This window comes from Callospermophilus lateralis, chromosome 5 (assembly GCF_048772815.1).
Source record: "Callospermophilus lateralis isolate mCalLat2 chromosome 5, mCalLat2.hap1, whole genome shotgun sequence".
Classification (NCBI taxonomy): domain Eukaryota; kingdom Metazoa; phylum Chordata; class Mammalia; order Rodentia; family Sciuridae; genus Callospermophilus; species Callospermophilus lateralis.
In genome coordinates, this window is record NC_135309.1 from 52,215,307 (window position 1) to 52,235,263 (window position 19,957).

The window sequence follows — 19,957 nt, forward strand, 5'->3', positions numbered from 1 at the left end:
AGAACCAGGAAAATCTGTAGTATAATTGCCAGTCTAAAAGCAAATGGGTTCAAGACACAAGAAGAGCTGGTATTTCAGTTTTGAGTTTAATGCAGTAGGCAAGAGGAGTTCCCTCTTATTTAGGGTTTTTTTTTTTTTTTTTTTTTTTTTTTTCAGATCTTCTAGTTGATAGGATGATCTCTACCCATATTATGGAGAGCACTATGCTTTAATCAGACTACTGATTAAGATATTTATCTCATCTGGAAGCACACAGACAAACCCAGAATAATGTTTGACCAAATGTCTGTGTACCTTATGGCTCAACTTACCTAGGTTTTTTCACCTGAGAGTTGTAGCGGTTTAAAAGCAGTAAGAGTAGAATTTGCAGGGCCTATTGAGACATAGATTCAGAACTTGCATCTTACTTCTAATGAGTCTTCTTGGTCAAAGCAAGTCATAAGGCTAGCCCAGATTCAATGAATCAAGAAATAAGAATCCAATATTGTACTGGAGAAGCTACAAAACATTATGATCATTTTGCAGCCTCCTATATTTGGTCTTACATCTTCATTTAATGTGACATTTTAAATTTATTTCACAGGTCTTATTGATAGTTGAAATAGAAAATAACAATTAGGTTTTTATTCACTCCCCATTTTTACCTACTTAAAAATAATAATCAGAGAATCTTAATATTCTTGTCTACTTTCTTACCTAACTATTCCTTCATCTTTGATTCTACTGTTATACTTCCCGTCATGCCATGTTTAGAGTCTTCCTCAAAACAAATGTTTGACTCTACTGCCTTTGAATTGCTTTGTTTTATAAATTCTGCTCTTTTCTGCAAATTTTTTGTAGTGAGACTTCTTTAGTTGGAAATGAGTATTATAAAAAATATAGTTTATAGAGGCAAAACTTTTTTCACCTTTTTGAAAATGCTAATTATATTAGGTCTTGAAAAGGATTATACTTAAAAATATTAATACTTAAAGTGATTTTCTTTGTTTTTTTTTCCAGGTATATGTAATGCACACCTTAGCAGCCTCACTTTCTGCTTGTATTTATCAGTGCCTTTGTTGTAGTCATAACTACAGGTAAATATCTTTTTGTGAAATTTAAGAATTGTTGCAGTAACCAATGAGGTTTCATATTTGATACATTATTACTTTAGAATTACATGTGGCAGTTTAAATAATGCAAAAAGCATTTAGTATATTTTCTTTCATTGTGAATAGTTAGCTTGTCTTTATGGCAAATAAATCTCAAGGGAATGCTTATCAATATAACTTGTTAACCTATTAATTATCACTGCCTTATGCTAGACCTTGTGATACATGCTGAGAATTTAAAAATGAAAAAGATAAGACCATTTTTTCAAAATATTTTTTTAGTTGTCAATGGAGTTTATTTGTTTATATGTGGTGCTGAGAATCGAACCCAGTGCCTTACACATGCTAGGCAAGTGCTCTACCACTGAGCCGCAGCCCCAACCTAGATAAGCGCATTTTTAAGGTCAGTTTAGTCAAAGACAAATATGTAAACTGAGAAATCATTCGTATTATGATTTAATACTTAAAAGATAAATACTACAATTTGATAGTAAAACACCAAAGGAACATAGAAAAAAGGACGGACTAACTTGTAATTAATAAAAATTGCACATGAGAATTGATGTTTAGGATTTTTCTAGTATTCTAAAAATAATTTTTTTTTTTTTTTTGGTATTGTCTCACCCCTCTTCTATTTTCTTTATACAGTAGAACTTGTGGGTTCATCTTAATTTTCTTTTAACTTTTATATGTTCTTTTTTTTTTTTCTATCTCTCTCTGTGTGTGTGTTTAGGGCAAATCTTAGCTTAATTTTCTAGACACTGATTCATTTTTCAGCAATGTCCTCTCTTTTAACTAGTCAAACATTACATTTTAGAAGTTCTGTTTTTCATTCATAAGATCTCATAGAATTTTTAAATTTTTTATTTTGTTGGTGCATTATAATTTTACCTAATAGGGTTGGTGATTATGTATTCACACATGCACATAATATAACAATATAACTGGGTCATTTCACTCCCCAGTACATCCCATTTCTCTTCCCTTCTCTCTCCCCTGGTCCCCTTTCTCTGTTCCACAGGTCTCCTTTCTGGTCTCATGAGATCCCCCTCACTGTTTAAAAAATTTTTTTTTTTAATTTGTGCGTACTTATTGTACATATTTGTGCAGTAATGTGTGATATTTTGATATTATATATACTGTGTATAGTAATCAAATCAGCACATGGCATATCTGTGACTTAAAACATTTATCATTTCTTTTTGGTGAGAAAATTCAAAGCTACAAGACAGTTTGTCCCTATTTTGAAACATATAATTAATTATTGGCTATAGTCACCCTGTGCTAAAAAGCACTAGAACTTATTCCTCTACCTAACTGAAATTTTGTACCTACTAAACAGCCTTTCTCTGTACTTCCCCTTATCTTTTTCTAGCCTCTGGTAACCACTGTTCCACTCTTTGCTTCTACAAAATGAACTCTTTTAGCTTCCACATACGAGAGAGAACATTGTAGTAATATTTGCCTTTCTGTGTATCTGCCTTATTTCATTTGACGTAAAGTCCTCAAGGTTCATTCATGTTGCCAAAATGGCAGGATTTCCTTCCTTTTATGAATTGACGTTAAGTGTGTATACCACATTTTCTTAATCCATTCATCCGTTGATGAACACTTTGTTTGATTTCTTCTTAGCAATTGTGATTAGTGCTGCAGTAAACATCAGAGTGCAGATCTTTCTTCAATGTACTGATTTCTTTTCCTTTCTTTTGGATATGTACCCACTATATATAGGATTGCTGGATTATATGGTAGTTATAATTTTTAGTTTTTTGAGGAACCACAATACTTTTTTTCATAATGGCTGTACAAATTTACATTCACAACTACAATGTATGAATAGAGTTCTTTATCCACATTGTTACCAGCATTTGTCATTTTTTGTCTTTTGGATAATAAGTCATTCTAATGGGGGTGATATAATATCTTATTGTGGTTTTGATTTGTATTTCCCTGGTGATCATTAGTAAGCATTTTCAAATATATATTTGTTGGGCATCTGTCTTTTTTTGAGAAATATCTATTGAGATCATTTCTGATTTTGTAATAGGATTATTTGATTTTTTTTTTTTTTTTTTTTTTTTTTTTTTTGAAGAACTGCTGAGTTCCTCACATTCTGGATATTAGTCCTTTGTGAGGAGGATAGTTTACAAATATTTTCTTCCATTCTTCAGGTTTTGTCTTTACCTTGTATTCTTTGTATTCTTGTATTCTTTGTATTCTTGATTGTATTCTTTGCTGTGCAAAAGCTTTTTAGTTCGATATAATCACGTTTGTCTATTTTTGCTTTTCCTGCCTCTCCTTTTGAGATCTTATCCAAGTCTTTGCACAGACTAATACCCTGAGGCATTTCCCTATTATCTTCTAGTGTTTCATAGTTGAATATTTTTACATTTAAGCTTTTAGTCCATTTTAAGTTGGGATTTGTATATTACGAGAGATGGGGACGGGATGGGGTCTAGTTTTATTCTTCTGCATGTATATATTAAGTTTTTCCATTACCATTTATTAGAGACTCTCCTTTCCCCAGCATATGAACTTGGTGCCTTTGCCTGTATTCTCTGTTTTTTCCCTTTAGTCTATTTGTCAGATTTTATGCCTCTACCATGCTGTTTTGGTTATTCTAGCTTTGGGGTATGTGTATGTGTTTGTGCTTTCTGTGCTATATATTGAATCCAGGGCCTTGTGTGTGCTAAGTTGATGCTCTACCACTGAGCCATACTCCTAGTTCATAATTAGTTAAGACATTATTGTACAGAATAACAGGATTCACTGTGATATTTTCATACATATATTCAGCATGTATTGATTATATCCATCCACCCCCTAGCACTTTTCTAGTTAAACATTTCTCCCATCTCAGCTTCCAAATTAGTTTTCAGTACTATAAGTGCCTACCACCTTACTTGGCTACAGTATAATTTGAAGTTAAGTATTGTAATACCTTTTTTTTTTTCAGTTGTCTATGTGTGATTTATTTAATTTATTTATGTGTGATGCTAATAATTGAACCCAGTGTCACACATGCTAGGTGAGCACTTTACCACTGAGCCATAATCCCAGCCCCTGGTTTTGTTCTTTTTGCTTAAATTTGCTTTGGTTACTTGAAGTTTCTTATGATTCCATACAAATAGTCTGTTTTTAGTGTCTGTGGTAAATATCATTTTGGTATTTTGATATGAATTATATTGAATCTCTAGATCACTTTGATTATTATGGACATTTTAACAGTTCTTTCAATGCACAAACAGGAGTATCTTTTCATTTTTTGTGTGTTTTCATCATATTTCATAAGTGTTTTACAGTTCTCATGAAAGAAATCTTTTACCTCTCTGATTAAGTTTATTTCTATGTAATTTTTTCTTTTGTTGCTATTTTAAACTATTTGTTTTCTTTTTCAGTTCACTCTTGGCATGTAGAAATACTACTGATTTTTATATGTTGATTATATGTTCTGCTACTTTATGGATTTTATCAGTTGTAACAGTTTTTTGGTGGAGTCCTTGGGCCTTTCAATATTTATGATAATATATGCAAATAGGAATTTTTAAAATTCTTCCTTTCCAGTTAAGATGTGCTTTGTTTCTTTTTTTTTTTTTTTAACACTTTTTTAGTTGTAGATGGACACCATATCTTTATTTTTATTTATTTGTTTTTACGTGGTGCTGAGGATAGAACCTAGGGCCTCATGTGTGTGGGGCAAGCGCTCTACCACTGACTACAACCCCAGCCCAAGATGTGCTTTATTTTTTCCTCTTACTTAATTGCTTTGGTTAGGACTCCAGTACTATATTGAAAAACGTGGCAAAAATTGACATTCTTTTTACTTAAAGTCAGCATACTAAAGTGATGCAGCCACATCAATGTTTATAGCAGCTCAATTCACAATAGCTAAACTCTGGAACCAACGTAGGTGTCCTTCAGTAGATGAATGGATAAAGAAAATGTGGGGAGTGTGTGTGTGTGTGTGTGTGTGTATGTGTGTATGTGATATTGGATTCAGTTTGCTAGTATGTTTTTTCAATGGAATATTACTTAGCTTTAAAGAAGAATTAAATTATGGCATTTGCCAGTAAATGGATGGAGTTGGAGAATATCATGCTAAATGAAATAAGCCAGTCCCAAAAAACCAAAGGCTGAATGTTTTCTTTGATATGCAGATGCTAATTTACAATGGGGGGCAGGGCACTAGGGAAGAATAGAGTTGCCTTAGATTAGGTGTAGGAAGAGTGAAGAGAGGGGAAGAGAAGGGATATGGGAATAGGAAGGAGAGTAGAATGGAACAGACATATTACTTTATGTATATATATGACTGAATGACCTATGTGATTCTACAACATGTTCAATCAGAAAAAATGAAAAATTATACCCCATCAATGTATGATATATCAAAGTTCATAAATGCATTCTACTGTCATGTATAACTATTTAAAACAAATTAAAAAAAATTTTTTTAAAGGAAAAAAAATTGACATTCTTGTTCCAATTCTTGAATTTTTATCATGAAGGGATGTTGAATTTTATCAAATGCATTTTCTGCATATGTTGAGATGATCATATGTGTTTTAATCCTTGATTCTATTAATGTGATTTATCATGTTTATTGATTTGCATATATTGAACTGTCCTTGAATCCCTGGGGTAAATCCCACTTGGTCACATGTCTAGTCCTTCTGATGTGATATTGGATTCAGTTTGCTCGTATGTTGATAAGGATATTTTGTATTTGTGTTCATCAGTGATATTAGTCTGCGCTCGCGCTCGCGCTCGCTCTCTCTCTCTCTCTCTCTCTCTCGTTTTTAGTGTCAAGAGTAATACTGGCCTTAAGAATGAGGGCCAGTAAATATTCCCTTCAGTTTCTGAAATAGTTTTGGGAAGAACTTAGTATTAGTTCTTCTTTAAAAGTTTGGTAGAATTCAGCAATGAAGCTATCTAGTTCTTTCTTAGGAGCCTTTTTATTATTGATTTAATCTTTTGACTCATTATTGATCTCTTCAGTTTTCTGTTTCTTCACAGTTCAGTCATGGTTGGTTGTATATATCCAGGAATTTATCCATGTCTTCTGTATTTTCTAATTTATTGACATAGTTGTTCATGAACCTCTTTTGTATATTTTTGGTATCAGTCTTTTTCATCTCTGATTTTATTGGTTTGGGTCTTATCTTTTTATTGAAACAGGATTGCTGTCTGTAATATTCTTGTCCAGCAGCCTTTTTCTTTCAGAATTTTAAATATTTATCATTCCACTTCCTTCTAGCTTGCAAAATTTCTACTAAGAATTCCACTAGTAGTCTTACAGGGCTTCCCTTCTACATAATGATTCATTTTTCCCTTGTTTCTTTCAATAATTTTTTTGTCTTTAATTTTTTGGCAATTTGATTATGATAGATTGAGGTATACATCTCTTTGGATTCATCTTTTTTGGTTCCTAGAATTGGCTCTCTATTTCTTTCCCCAGACTTGGGAAATATTCTGCCATTATTTCTTTGAAAATGGTTTCTGTCTCTTTCCTTCTCCTTCTCCTTCTGGAATGTTCATAGTATACTGGATAGTATCCCAGAAGTTTCTTTCTTTCTTTCTTTTTTTTTTTTTTTTGCAGAACAGAAATCTTTATTTATTAATTTTTTGCATTACAATTCTAAATACATCATTATACAATAATTTATCATCTCTGATTATATATAAGGTATGTTGACACAAAATTCACATCTTCATATATGTATTTTGTATAATGATGAGGGTCTCCTTTCACCATCCATGCTATTCCCCTTCTCTCTCCCTTTCCCTCCCACTCCTATTCCCTATCTAGGGGTAATCTGCCTCCCTTGTCTCCCTCCCAACCCCATTTTGAGTCATCCCCCTTATACCATAGAAGACATTTGTTTTTTTGGGATTGGCTAACTTCACTTAGCATAATCTGCTCTAATGCCATCCATTTCCCTGAAAATGCCATGATCTTATTCTTTTTTATTGCTGAGTAATATACCATTTTGTATAAATGCCACTTTTTTTTTTTTTTTTTATCCGCTCATCCACTGAAGGACGTTTAGGTTGGCTCCACAGTTTAGCTGTTGTGAATTGTGCTGCTATAAACATTGATGTGGCTGTGTCCCTGTAATATGCTGTTTTTAGGTCCTTTGGGTATAGTTCGAGAAGAGGCATAGCTGGGTCAAATGGTGGATCCATTCCCAGTTTTCCAAGGAATCTCCATACTGCTTTCCAAATTGGCTGCACCAATTTGCAGTCCCACCAGCAGTGTATGAGTTTACCTTTCCCACCCCCCCCCCCCCCCCCGCATCCTCGCCAGCACTTGTTGTTGTTTGTCTTCACAATGGCTGCCACTCTTACTGGAATGAGATGGTATCTTAGAGTAGTTTTAATTTGTATTTCTCTGATTGCTAGAGATGATGAGCATTTTTTCATATATTTGTTGATTGATTGTATATCCTCTTCTGAGAAGTGTATGTTCTGGTCCTTGGCCCATTTATTGATTGGATTTTTTTGTGGGGTGCTTATCTTGTTCAGCTCTTTATATACCCTAGAGATTAGAGCTCTACTGATGTTTAAGGGGTAAAAATTAGTTCCCAGGATGTATGCTCTCTATTCACCTCACATATTATTTCTTTTGCTGAGAAAAAACTTTTTAGTTTGAATTCATCCCATTTGTTGATTCTTGGTTTTAATTCTTGTGCTATAGGTGTCTTATTAAAGAAGTTGCAGCCTAGCCCACGTGATGGAGATTAGGGCCTACTTTTTCTTCTATTAGATACAGATTCTCTAGTTTAATCCCTAGATCCTTGATCCATTTTGAATTAACTTTTGTGCATGGTGAGAGATGGGGATTCAATTTCATTTTGTTGCATATGGATTTCCAGTTTTGCCAGCACCCTTTGTTGAAGATGCTATCCTTTCTCCAGTGCATGATTTTGGCACCTTTTTCTAAAATAAGGTAGTTGTAATTTTGTGGGTTACACTCTGTGTCCTCTATTCTGTACCATTGGTCTACTAGCCTGTTTTGGTGCCAGTACCATGATGTTTTTGTTACTATTGCTCTGTAGTGTAGTTTAAGGTCTGGTAATAGCAATACCACCTGTTTCACTCTTCCTGCTTAAAATTGCTTTAGCTATTCTTGGTCTCTTATTTTTCCAGATGAATTTCATGATTGCTTTTTCTATTTCTGTGAGGAATGTCATTGGGATTTTGATTGGAATTGCATTGAATCTCTACAGTGCTTTTGGTAGTATGGTCATTTTAATAATATTAAGTCTGCCTATCCATGAGCAAGGTAGATCTTTCCATGTTCTAAGGTCTTCTATTTCTCTCTTTAGGGTTCTATAGTTTTCATTGTAAAGATCTTTCACCTCTTTTGTTAGGTTGATTCCCAAGTATTTTATTTTATTTTATTTTATTTTGAGTATATTGTGAATGGGGTAGTTTTCCTCTTTTCCTTTTCAGAGGATTTGTTACTGATATACAGAAATGCTTTTGATTTATGGGTGTTGATTTTATATCCTGCCACTTTGCTAAATTCATTTACTAGTTCTAGAAGTTTCTTGGTAGAGTTTTTGGGTCTTCTGGGTATAGAATCATATCATCAACAAATAGTGCCAGTTTAAGTTCTTCTTTTCCTATAGTATTCCTTCAATTTCTTTCATCTGTCTAATTGTTCTGGCCAGTGTTTTAAGAACTATTTTGAATAGAAGTGGTGAAAGAGGGCATCCCTTTCTTGTTCCAGATTTTAGAGGGAATAACTTCAGTTTTTCTCCGTTTAGAATGGTGCTGGCCTGAGGCTTAGCATAGATAGCTTTTACAATGTTGAGGTAAGTTCCTGATATCCCTAGTTTTTCTAGTGTTTTGAACATAAAGGGGTGCTGTATTTTGTCAAATGCGTTTTCTGCATCTATTGAGATGATCATATGGTTCTTATCTTTAAATCTATTGATGTGATGGATTACATTTATTGATTTCCGTAAGTTGAACCATCTTTGCATCCCGGGGATGAATCCCACTTGATCATAGTGCATGATCTTTTTGATATTTTTTTGTATTCAATTTGCCAGAATTTTATTGAGGATTTTTGCATCTATATTCATTAGAGATATTGGTCTGAAGTTTTCTTTCTTTGAGGTGTCTTTTTCTGGTTTTGTAATCAGGGTGATATTGGCCTTGTTGAATAATTTGGAAGTACTCCCTCTTTTTCTATTTCCTGAAATAGATTGTAGAGTATTGGAATTAGTTCTTCTTCAAAGGTCTTGTAAAACTCTGCTATATATCCGTCTGGTCCTGGGCTTTTCTTGGTTGATAATCTTTTGATGGCTTCTTCTTTTTCCTCGCTTGATATTGGTCTGTTTAAGTTGTATATATCTTCCTGATTCAATCTGAGCAGATCATATGACTTAAGGAATTTATCGATGCCTTCACTATCTTCTATTTTATTAGAGTATAAGGTTTCAAAATAATCTTCTATATTTCTGTATTGTCTGTTGTTATATTGCCTTTTTCATCCCGTATGCTAATAATTTGGGTTCTCTCTCATCTTCTCTTCATTAGCATGGCTAAGCATCTGTCATCTGTCAATCTTGTTTATTTTTTTAAAGAACCAATGTTTAGTTTTGTCAATTTTTTCAATTGTTTCTTTTGTTTTGATTTCATTGATTTCAGCTCTGATTTTAATTATTTCTTGCCTTCTACTGCATTTGCTGTAGAAGCTTTTCTAGGGCTTTGAGATGTAGTGTGAGGTCATTTATTTGTTGGCTTTTTCTTCTTCTAAGGAATGAACTCCATGCAATGAATTTTCCTCTTGCTTTCATAGTGTTCCAGAGATTTTGATATGTTGTGTCTGAGTTTTCATTTGCCTCTAAGAATTTTTTAATTTCCTCCTTGATGTCTTCTGTAACCCATTGTTCATTCAGTAGCATATTGTTCATTCTCCATGTGATGTAGGAATTTTTCTTCCTTATTTTATCGTTGATTTCCAATTTCATTTCATTATGATTAGATAAAATGCATGGTAGTATCTCTACTCCTTTGTTTTTGCTAAGAGTTGTCCTGTGACATAATACATGGTCTATTTTTGAGAAGGATCCATGTGCTGCTGAGAAAAAATGTGTATCTGCTTGATGTTGGTTGATATATTCTATATATGTCAATTAAGTCTAACTTATTAATTGTGTTATTAAGTTCTATAGTTTCTTTATTCAACTTTTGTTTGGAAGATCTGTCCAGTGGTGAGAGAGGTATGTTAAAATCATCCATGATTATTGTGTTGTGGTCTATTTGTCTCTTGAACTTGAGAAGGGTTTGTTTGATGAACATAGCTGCACCAAATATATTGTTTGGGGCATATATATTAATGATTGTTATGTCTTGTTGGTGTATGGTTCCCTTGAGTAGTATGTAGTGTCCTTCTTTATCCTTTCTGATTAACTTTGCCTTGAAGTCTATTTTATTTGATATAAGTATGGACACCCCTGCTTGCTTCTGAGGTTCATGTGAGTGGTATGATTTTTCCCAACCTTTCACCTTTAGTCTGAGTATGTCTTTTCCTATCAGATGTCTCCTGTAGACAGCATGTTTTTGGATCTTTTTTTTATCCAGTCTAGTAACCTATGTCTTTTGATTGGTGAGTTTAAGTCATTAACATTCAGGGTTACTATTGATATATGGTTTATATTTCCAGCCATATTTGTTTGTTTTTTTTTATTTAACTTGATTTGTTTTTCCTCTTTGATTAGTTTTTCCTTTATTGTACTACCTCCCACTGTTGGTTTTCATTGTTATTTTTCATTTCCTCTTCATGTATTATTTTGCCAAGGATGTTTTGAAGCGCTGGTTTTCTAGCTGCAAATTCTTTTACTTTTGTTTATCGTGGAAGGTTTTTATTTCATCTTCAAACCTGAAGCTTAATTTTGCTGGATACAAGATTCTTGGTTGAAACCCATTATCTTTCAGCATTTGAAATATGTTGTTCCAAGATCTTCTAGCTTTCAGAGTCTGTGTTGAAAGATCAGCCACTAACCTATATGGTTTACCTCTAAATGTAATCTGCTTCCTTTCTCTTGTGGCTTTTAAAATTCTCTCTTTGTTCTATATGTTGGGCATCTTCATTATAATGTGTCTTGGTGTTGATCTCTTGTGATTTTGCATATTAGGCTTCCTGTAGGCTTCTAGGATTTGGATTTCTGTTTCATTCTTCATGTCTGGGAAGTTTTCTAATATTATTTCTTTGAACAGATTGCTCATTCTTTTGGTTTAGACCTCTATACCTTCTTGTATCCCAATAACTCTTAAATTTGGTCTCTGTATGCTATCTCATATTTCTTGGATATTCTGCTCATGGTTTCTTATCACTCTCACTGTGCTGTCTACACTCTTTTCAAGATGATATACTTTGTCTTTGTTGTCTCATATTCTATCTTCTAAATGTTCTACTCTGCTGGTGATACTCTCATTTGAGTTTTTAATTTGGTTTATTATTTTCTTCATTTCCAGGATTTCTGTTTGTTTGTTTGTTTGTTTGTTTTGGTATAACCCCTATCTCCCTGTAGAGTTGATCTTTTGCTTTTTGCTTCTCAGATTTGATTATGTAATTCGTTGTCAAAGTAATCTTTCATTGTCTGCATTTGCTGTATAAAGTCTTCCTTGAAACTCCAGATCATCTGAACCATGTATATCCTGAAATCTTTATCTGACATTCCTTCTGCTGCAAATGTTACCTTCTCTAATGTTGTATTGTCCTGCATCATTTGTGTTCCTTTCTTTCCTTGTCTTTTCATACTGCTCTCATTTCTTTCCAGCTCTGTTTGACTGTTATGTTAATGTTTTTCCCCCTATATATTTATATTGCTCTTGTATAGTTCCAGAATCTCTCTGGTCGGCCACAGAACCGCGCTGGTAGCCACACCCACCGATAGATGGCAAGTAGGGTTTTCCAAGATGGATTCCGTCTGTTTCCCGTGTAGAGTGTTTGGTGAGGTGGGGGGTGCTGGGGTGACCTTGTGCTGTATTCAGAGCTTGGTCTGGTGATCCGCAAGCAAAGCCTCTGTGTTCTGCGCCGCCCCACCTTCCGTCTGCGCAGGACCCCCAGAAGTTTCTTAAGCTATTTTTGTCTCCTCCTAACTCTTTTTTGCTGCCCCAATTGGATAATTTTTAGTAATTTGTTTTCAAGTTCACCAATCCTTCCTTCTGCTTAATCTAGTCTCATGTAGAATCCTTGTATTTAATTTTTCAGCTCAGGTATAATATTTTTCATATCAGTGATTTCTCTTTGATTCTTTTTAATATTTTGTATTTGTTTTCAGGTTCTTCTTGCATTGCTTTCTTGAGCTCTGAATATCTTTATAGTATAATTTTTAAAATTTATTTTGAATTATTTGTTTTTGATTCTCTGTTGCATAAATAAAAAATTTATTTAGGTTGGTTGCTGAGAGTTTATTTAGTTGTTTTGTTTGGAATATATTCCCCTGGCTTTTTTTTTTTTTTTTTTTAATTTTCCTTGAATCTCTATCTTGCTTTCTATGCATTTCATGTTGCAGCATCATCTTGGTGTACCCGCCTCATACAGGAGAGGTTTTTACCAATCTGATTGGCCCGAGATTTTAAGATGCCTCTCAAGTTGTTGTGTCTGTCCAGACTGCTCTTTCTGTTTTTGGAAGCATCCTGGTGCTGAGGACATGCCATGTCTTGTTGATATTCTGAACGTGATATAATCACAGCCAGAGTTTTTAACTAGTGTAGAAAGGTTTGGTGTTTTGTTACAGTGCTTTCTGTCTTCACAGTGAAGCTGAGTATGGTTATATGTCTGTCTCTTTCTTTGCATTAAGATGGGAGAAGGGCCAGGCATGTTGGCACATGCCTGTAATCCCAGCGGCTTCGGAGGTAGAGGCAGGAGATCAGGAGTTCAAAGTCAGCCTCAGCAAAAGCAGGGCACTAAGCAATTCAGTGAGATCCTGTTTCTAAATAAAATATGGAACAGGGCTGGAGATGTGGCTAAGTTGTTGAATTCCTCTGTGTTCAATAGCTGGTATCCAAAAAAAAAAAAAAAAAAGATGGGGAGAGGAGCAGGGGCTGGGGCTCAGCAATAGAGCACTTGCCTAGCACATATGAAGTACTGTGTTCGATCCTCAGCACAACATAAAAATAAAGAAACAAAATAAAGGTATCATGTCCATCTACAACTAAAAATATATATGTATTTTTAAAAAGATGGGAGAAGATCTGTGGCAGTTGCCTGTAATTACTGTTAAGCCTGAATCTTCTGATCCTGGAGATATAACTGCTAAAAGTATACCCATTATGTGACTACCTTGTTGTTTTTCTGTGGTCTTGAGTCACTCAGGATTGCCAATTCCTCTTGACTTCAAGACTAGGTTGTTAAAGAGACAATTCCTTAGGTGGGCAATGTGGATGTTGTGGTACTTGGTGAATGACCACACTCATTGCAGAAAGCAAGTAGGCCTGGATTTATTTCTGGGAGAGGTCTTCTGTAATGGCTAAGCTTTGGTTCCAGCTACCAAAAGCCTACTTAGTTTGTTTGCCTTATTAGTATCCCATACAAAGTTAGCTAGAAACTAGGCCATAAAGTAACTAACCACAGCAATTATGTGCTATATGCCTCTTTCAGAGAGAATATTAGAGCCTCACTTTCCTGCCCTTATTCTGCTCTGTTCCTAGGGTGTGCAGCCCTAGGAAGTGCTTGGACTCCCCTTAAGATCTAGCTCCTTGGCTGGGGATGTTCTCAAGAGGTAGCACGCTCGCCTGGCATGCGTGCGGCCCGGGTTCAATCCTCAGCACCATATACAAAGACGTTGTGTCCGCGGAAAACTAAAAAATAAATATTAAAAAAATTTCTTTCTCTCTCTTTATTAAAAAAAAAAAAAAAAAAAAAAAAAAAACCTAGCTCCTTGTTCTGCAATCAAGGAATACTAGTGTATGTATAGACCCTTCTAGTCCCAGAGCTACCAAGTTTAGGATGGTGTCCTTTTGTTCATAGTTTTTAAAATTGGGATTTTCAATGTGTGTATCAAATTTCCTTTGGAAAAGAAACACGATGTTACCTTGTTTTAAGCTCCTTTTCTGCACTGTTCCAGGGGCATGAAGGTGTTTCACATGCCCATATAAAAAAAAAAAATACCACCTTTCCTATAGTCTATAGAGATGTGTATTTTATTCCCTTCTCCTTCCAGAACTGGAGAGATTTAGAATGTGGTTCCTTAGGTGGATATTGTGAGAGTTGGGGCATTTTGTGTATACAGGCTTCTTCTAGACTGTCAGTGGGTTAATAATTGACTTTTTCTTCTGCTCCTCAGTGCAAGTCAATTAAAAGCAGAAAGCAGCCAGATGTAGTGGCACCTGCCTGTAATTCTAGTGTTTTAGATAGAAGTATTACAAGTTTCAAGCTAGCCTGGTCAACTTAGACACACCCTATCTCAAAATAAAAAATAAAAAGGGCTGTATATACATATGCTCAGTGGTATAATCCCCTGGGTCCAATCCCCAATAATGTGTTTTTTCAAAAAAGGGGGGAAAAAGCCAGAATTCAATAAGTGCTGCAGGGGTGTTTTGTACATTTTTTTGAAAGATGGAGAGGGAGAAACCTGTTCTCTGTACTGCTCCCAGGAGGGTGAAGTCCCAGTTTCAGCTTTTGTACCTGAATAAAACCCTACTTATTTTTCTGGGTTCTAGAAAGATCTTGTTTATCTAGTCTTCTGCTCCCATAGTTGATGAAGTAAGAAATCATGGAGATTCTTAGGATTATAGCATTATAAGTGAAGTCTAGACTCTCTTCTCCATAGGAGAATACTTGGTGTTGGACATTCCTTTCCCAATTTTATGGTGCAGTTCCCCGGGATAAGGTTCATACCTGAGTGTGCCTTGGCTTTCCCCACATGTTTGGTATGGAGATTTTTTGAGTTGTCCAGTGTTTGGAAGTCTCTCCACTGATTTCTGACTTTCTCTTAGCGAGAATTGATTGATTGATAGGTGCTTATTTTGTGTTTCCAAGGTTAGAAGGAGAATCAGGAGTTTCCTATTCTGCCATATATGTGTTCCCTTTCAGTTTCTTACTGATTTTAATAATTGCTTCTAATTACATAATTTTTTAAAAACTTCTTTGAGTATAATATACTTTTCTTAATGTTCTGATAAGTAGGCTTCTGCAAGCGAAGTTTTTTTGTGAGTTTATATCTCACATGCTATCACAGCCTTCCTTGATTTGGTTTTAGTTATCTGTTCATTTATGACTATGAATCCTACATATGTGGCCCCACTTAACTACTCTGGTTATATGTTCCCAAGATGACTTCAGCTGGATTTCTTTGACCCTGATCCTCTAAAAGTTCATTTCTTGATATTGAATATGGTTTTGTTTTCATCAGCATATTTTTTTAAACATTTATTTTTCAATTGTAGTTGGGCACAATACTTTTATTTATTTATTTATTTATTTATTTATTTATTTATTTATTTATTTATTTTTATCTTGTGTTAAGGATCAAATTCAGGGCCTCACATGTGCTAAGCAAGTGCTTCTACCGCTGGGCTACAACCTCAGTCCTTCATCACCATATTTTTAGTCATCCTTTGTTTTTAGGAGACTATTGCAGGGCGATGGGGGATTGTTGTCCCACTGTCATCTTAAAACTGGAAAGTAAAGCCAGAGAACTATTTACAAATACATCAGAATATTATGACCAGTGAAATTTGTAAATCTGAACAGATTCTAGCCAATAACTTGCTATATTTAAATAATATATTTATTTAATGTATGACATAGGAATATCTAAATTACCAGTTTCTGATATTTTTACAAAATTTTTGGGCCACTTTCTTTCACAATTATTTCATATTCTCAGATTGTAAGTTATTTTGTTCATTTATCTGTTCACTTAGTCTTAGGTTAAAATGTCATACTTGAAGAAGCTTAACCTAAATCCCCAAATGTATGACATACTTCCCTCTTTTGCCTCCATAATACTGTATGCATAGTTTCATCTTTAAGAACAATATAACAAAATTAGTGTCTATTTCCCCCACCAAAATGTAAGTTTCATGAGGACAGAAACTATTTTTTTATTATATGCCTGGTACTTGGTTTCAGTGCCTACTATAGGTTAGGCTAATCATTAAATATGAAATTGAACCTAAATTCATTTTATTTTCAGTCCGAAAAGCTTGTTTTAAAGTTCTGTAGTTAGATTTGCTCCTGGTGCTCCACCATGATCTAATCTTTTCATTTGTATGTTTTATGTTTTTTATAAATAAATAGACTTTAAAACTGTCAAATGATTTAGAAAATGTATATTTACACTTTAAAGGATATTTTATTTAGGAATATTTTTCTATTTTTTGTTTCTTTGATTTTGCAGTGCTGGGAATTGAATAGGATCTCACACATACAAGGCAAGCACTCTGCCACTTAGTTACATCTCCCTCAATATAGCCCAGTACTTTCCTTTAATATAACACTAACCCAAAGAGTACACTACTTTTGTGTTACAGCAGTATAATAAATAAATATTAGTTGTATATAAGGTAACTTAGAAATTAGATCTAAAACTAGGAAACATTACATATATAATTCATCATAGATGTAAATGTTGTTTTCTTTTCTTAGTTCATTTCAAACAAACCAGTTTACTGGAATGGTGTATCAGACAGTACTGCTTCCTCATCGACATTCCTTGAGAACAGGAAGCTTAGATGAAGCAATAACTCCCAATACATCACCATCTCAATGGCCAGGTATAAATAATTTGTATATAAATGAGTTCTTTCTGAGTCTTTTTAAATCAAATTTGGGTTGTTTTTGCCACATGATGATCATTGTTAAATTTTGCTAGAATTGAGAACAGTTGATCATTCACCACTTATGACGAATTCTGCAGTTACTTAACATTAGTATTTCCTTGATCATTATACTGAAATAACTCAAGTCTTTTGTTATATTTAAAAAAAAATTGCTCTTCTCATAATATCAAAATTTATGCCATTGAATTTTTATTTCTGATATTTGAGTCAGACTGCAGATTTTCAGTGTTTAAATTAATAGCCCAACATTTGTTTATTAACTATGATAACTTTTACTGGTTAAGAATCTAGTGAAGAAAATATTGAATCCTGATTTGGTATAATTTTTCAAGAATTAGAAAAAATACAGTTAATTTTTAACTTAAAAATTTATCATCAATGGCAGCTATGTTTGTTGTTTGTTCTTAGGAATAACTTGTCTAATTAGACTTTTGAATTCTTCTGGTGAGGAAGCCCAGTCGGGACTTACAATCTTGCTCTGTGAGATTCTCACAGCAGTATATCTTAGCCTCTTCATTCATGGCCTGGCAACACATTCTAGCAATGAACTATTTCGGATTGTGGCCCATCCCCTAAATGGAAAAATGTGGTCTGCTGTATTTGGTGGAGGTGCACATGTTCCCAGCAAAGAACAGGTGCACTCAAAAGCTTTACGCGGTGAGTTTTTAGTCTTTTTTCTTTGTTTTTTTTAAGGCTGAAGTTTTATTTATTTATCAAAATGGTTACTTTGTCAAAGGTAATTGCATTTTAATTTACTCACAGAAAACTCTTATTAAATACCATTTCTTAAAGCATAAGCAAAAAATTTTATGAGGAAAAGTGAATTAAAATCTCTGGTGCCATTTTCACTCTTTAAGATATTCCTGCACCAGTGATTAGTTATCAAATGCAATTTTATTAAGTCTTTTACTATTGAAACTTGATTTGTTTTGAAATATACTGTAACATTGGTTTTTGTTCTATCCCAAATACAGATTCTCTCTTCTTTCTTTGGCAGGAAGGCACTTTGCTGTGCCTAGTCCCCACCAGGTAGTGGTATTCTCCATGGAATGTGTGGGCTTTTCCAAAGCTCTTTCAGCCATCAGTTCTCATAGTCCTCCCAGTCTTGCAGGCAAGATATTAGCTTTAGAAATAGGCTTTTATGATTCAGCTTGCTTTGTGTTGTTTTAGAAGGGTTGGTGTAGAGTGGAACAGTTTCATTTTGTTTGGCATTTTTGGAAAACTGAGAATTTTCCTTTAATCAAGCCATATTTTTGATTTAAAATAATGATTAGCATTTTATAAAACTGTTAACAGCTATTTGTTCTGCTTTCAAATTCTCCATTTTGGATATTTTATATCACTAACCTTTAACATTTATAAATGTGTAAAAATAAAAAAAACTCAATGCTAATCATGAGAAATTAGGCTATGGCTTGAAATGACTGGAAAAAAATTCTAAATGAGGCTGCTTTTATGACTTGCATATTATAATTCTTGCCATTAGGGTTTTGGATTTCTAAGTGTTTATAGTACCATGAAACATTAAATATTTTAAATAATTATATTCTCTTTTCATCTCTAATGTTAAAATTTTATATATTACATTTATTTAAAATTTGAAACAGCAAACTTTCTCAATGTGAAAAGAATCTTCATAATGCTTTCTGACTTTTTTGTTTTTGTCATTTATTGACCCATAAGTGATAACCTTGACTTTCAAATTATGAAAATTATAGGGTATAGATTTATGAATTAATATATAGTTCTGGAAAGCCTGATTCATCCTATACTGGCATTGAATAAGTAAAAAAAAAAAAAAAATGTTAATGATTTTCAAAATCTAAGCCCTACACACACATTTGAGAAGTTCAGCAAAATTATTTCTTTATGAGTTTTAGTACACTTCTTTTCTACCATCTACATTCAACTTATACATGTACTTATGTGTATTTGTGGGCTTTCATATTTATGTGTTCAAAGTCCACACAATTGAGAATTTGATTGGCTTCATTGCTTTAAGAATAAATTATTGCCAAAATCTACACCATGATTGATAAATTATGTCTTTCTCTCCCCGCTCCCCTATAATTTGTTGGTACTTTAAACCTCATGCTTGCTAAGCAAGTAGTCTATCACTGAACTACATCCCCGACACTTTTATTAGTTTATTTTAATACAGGGTCTCATAAGTTGCTCCAGTTGACCTAAAACTTGTGATCTTCCTGCATCAGCCTTCCAAGTAACTAGAATTACAGGTGTGTGCCTCTGAACCCAGCTGCTACAATTGTTTGAATGAAACTAATATTAAAAGCTAGAAAAGTAGTTATTTTGTTAAAATATTAAATAATTATTAATAGCATTCATTATGCTTCCCCAAAGCAGTTTCCACTAAATAGTGGTCCACATCATGATACAACAAAAAGTCCTGGTAGCCAAGATTCCATTTGTCTTCTTAATTGGAAATTTTTTTTTTTAGTTACTTATTTAATTGGAATTTTTTTTTTTTCAGTTACTTAGTATTTTCTTCTTTCTAATTCAGGTTTCTTCCCCCCTCCCAACAAAAATAAATAAATAAATAAAAATGAAATCTCCCAAACCAAGCAAGGATTCTGTCCTTTATGAGATTAATACTTATAATAAAGAAAATTTATTTGTAAATTTAAGCAAAAGTCAGTCAACAGTTTTTCACTAAAGGGACCTTTTGGTATCCCCCAAGTGTTATATGCCCTTGCAGCACAAAAGCAGCCCTATAAAGTATGTAAACAAATGAGTATGACTATCTTCCCTCCCCACAAAAAAAAAAAAAAAATCTTTACAAAAATATGTTGTAATTTGGGCTCGGATCCTGGCTCAGTGGTAGAGTGCTCACCTTGCGCGTGCAAGGCACTGGGTTTGATCCTCAGCACCAAATAACATTAATAAATAAAATAAGGGTGTTGTGTCCAAATATAACTAAAAAAAAAAAAATTAAAAAAAAATATGTTCTAGTTTGACAGCCCCTGCTTTAGAAGTAGAAGTAGTTTGTCAGTGCCTCATTGGAATAAAATACTTGCCTTCGTTGTTAAAAAAAAATTTCAGTT

At 33.8% G+C, this 19,957-nt stretch overlaps 1 protein-coding gene across 2 annotated transcripts in view; it reads left to right on the forward strand.

The window, feature by feature from the left end:
* The window catches only part of Dmxl1 (Dmx like 1), a 175,997-nt gene that overhangs the window by 83,835 nt on the left and 72,205 nt on the right, over positions 1–19,957 (forward strand). For both annotated transcript variants that reach the window (XM_076856669.1, XM_076856670.1), the window contains exons 26-28: positions 1,000–1,076; positions 16,702–16,829; positions 17,304–17,552. In XM_076856669.1, coding sequence (XP_076712784.1) covers positions 1,000–1,076; positions 16,702–16,829; positions 17,304–17,552 — 454 coding nt within the window. The remainder of the gene's footprint in view (positions 1–999; positions 1,077–16,701; positions 16,830–17,303; positions 17,553–19,957) is intronic.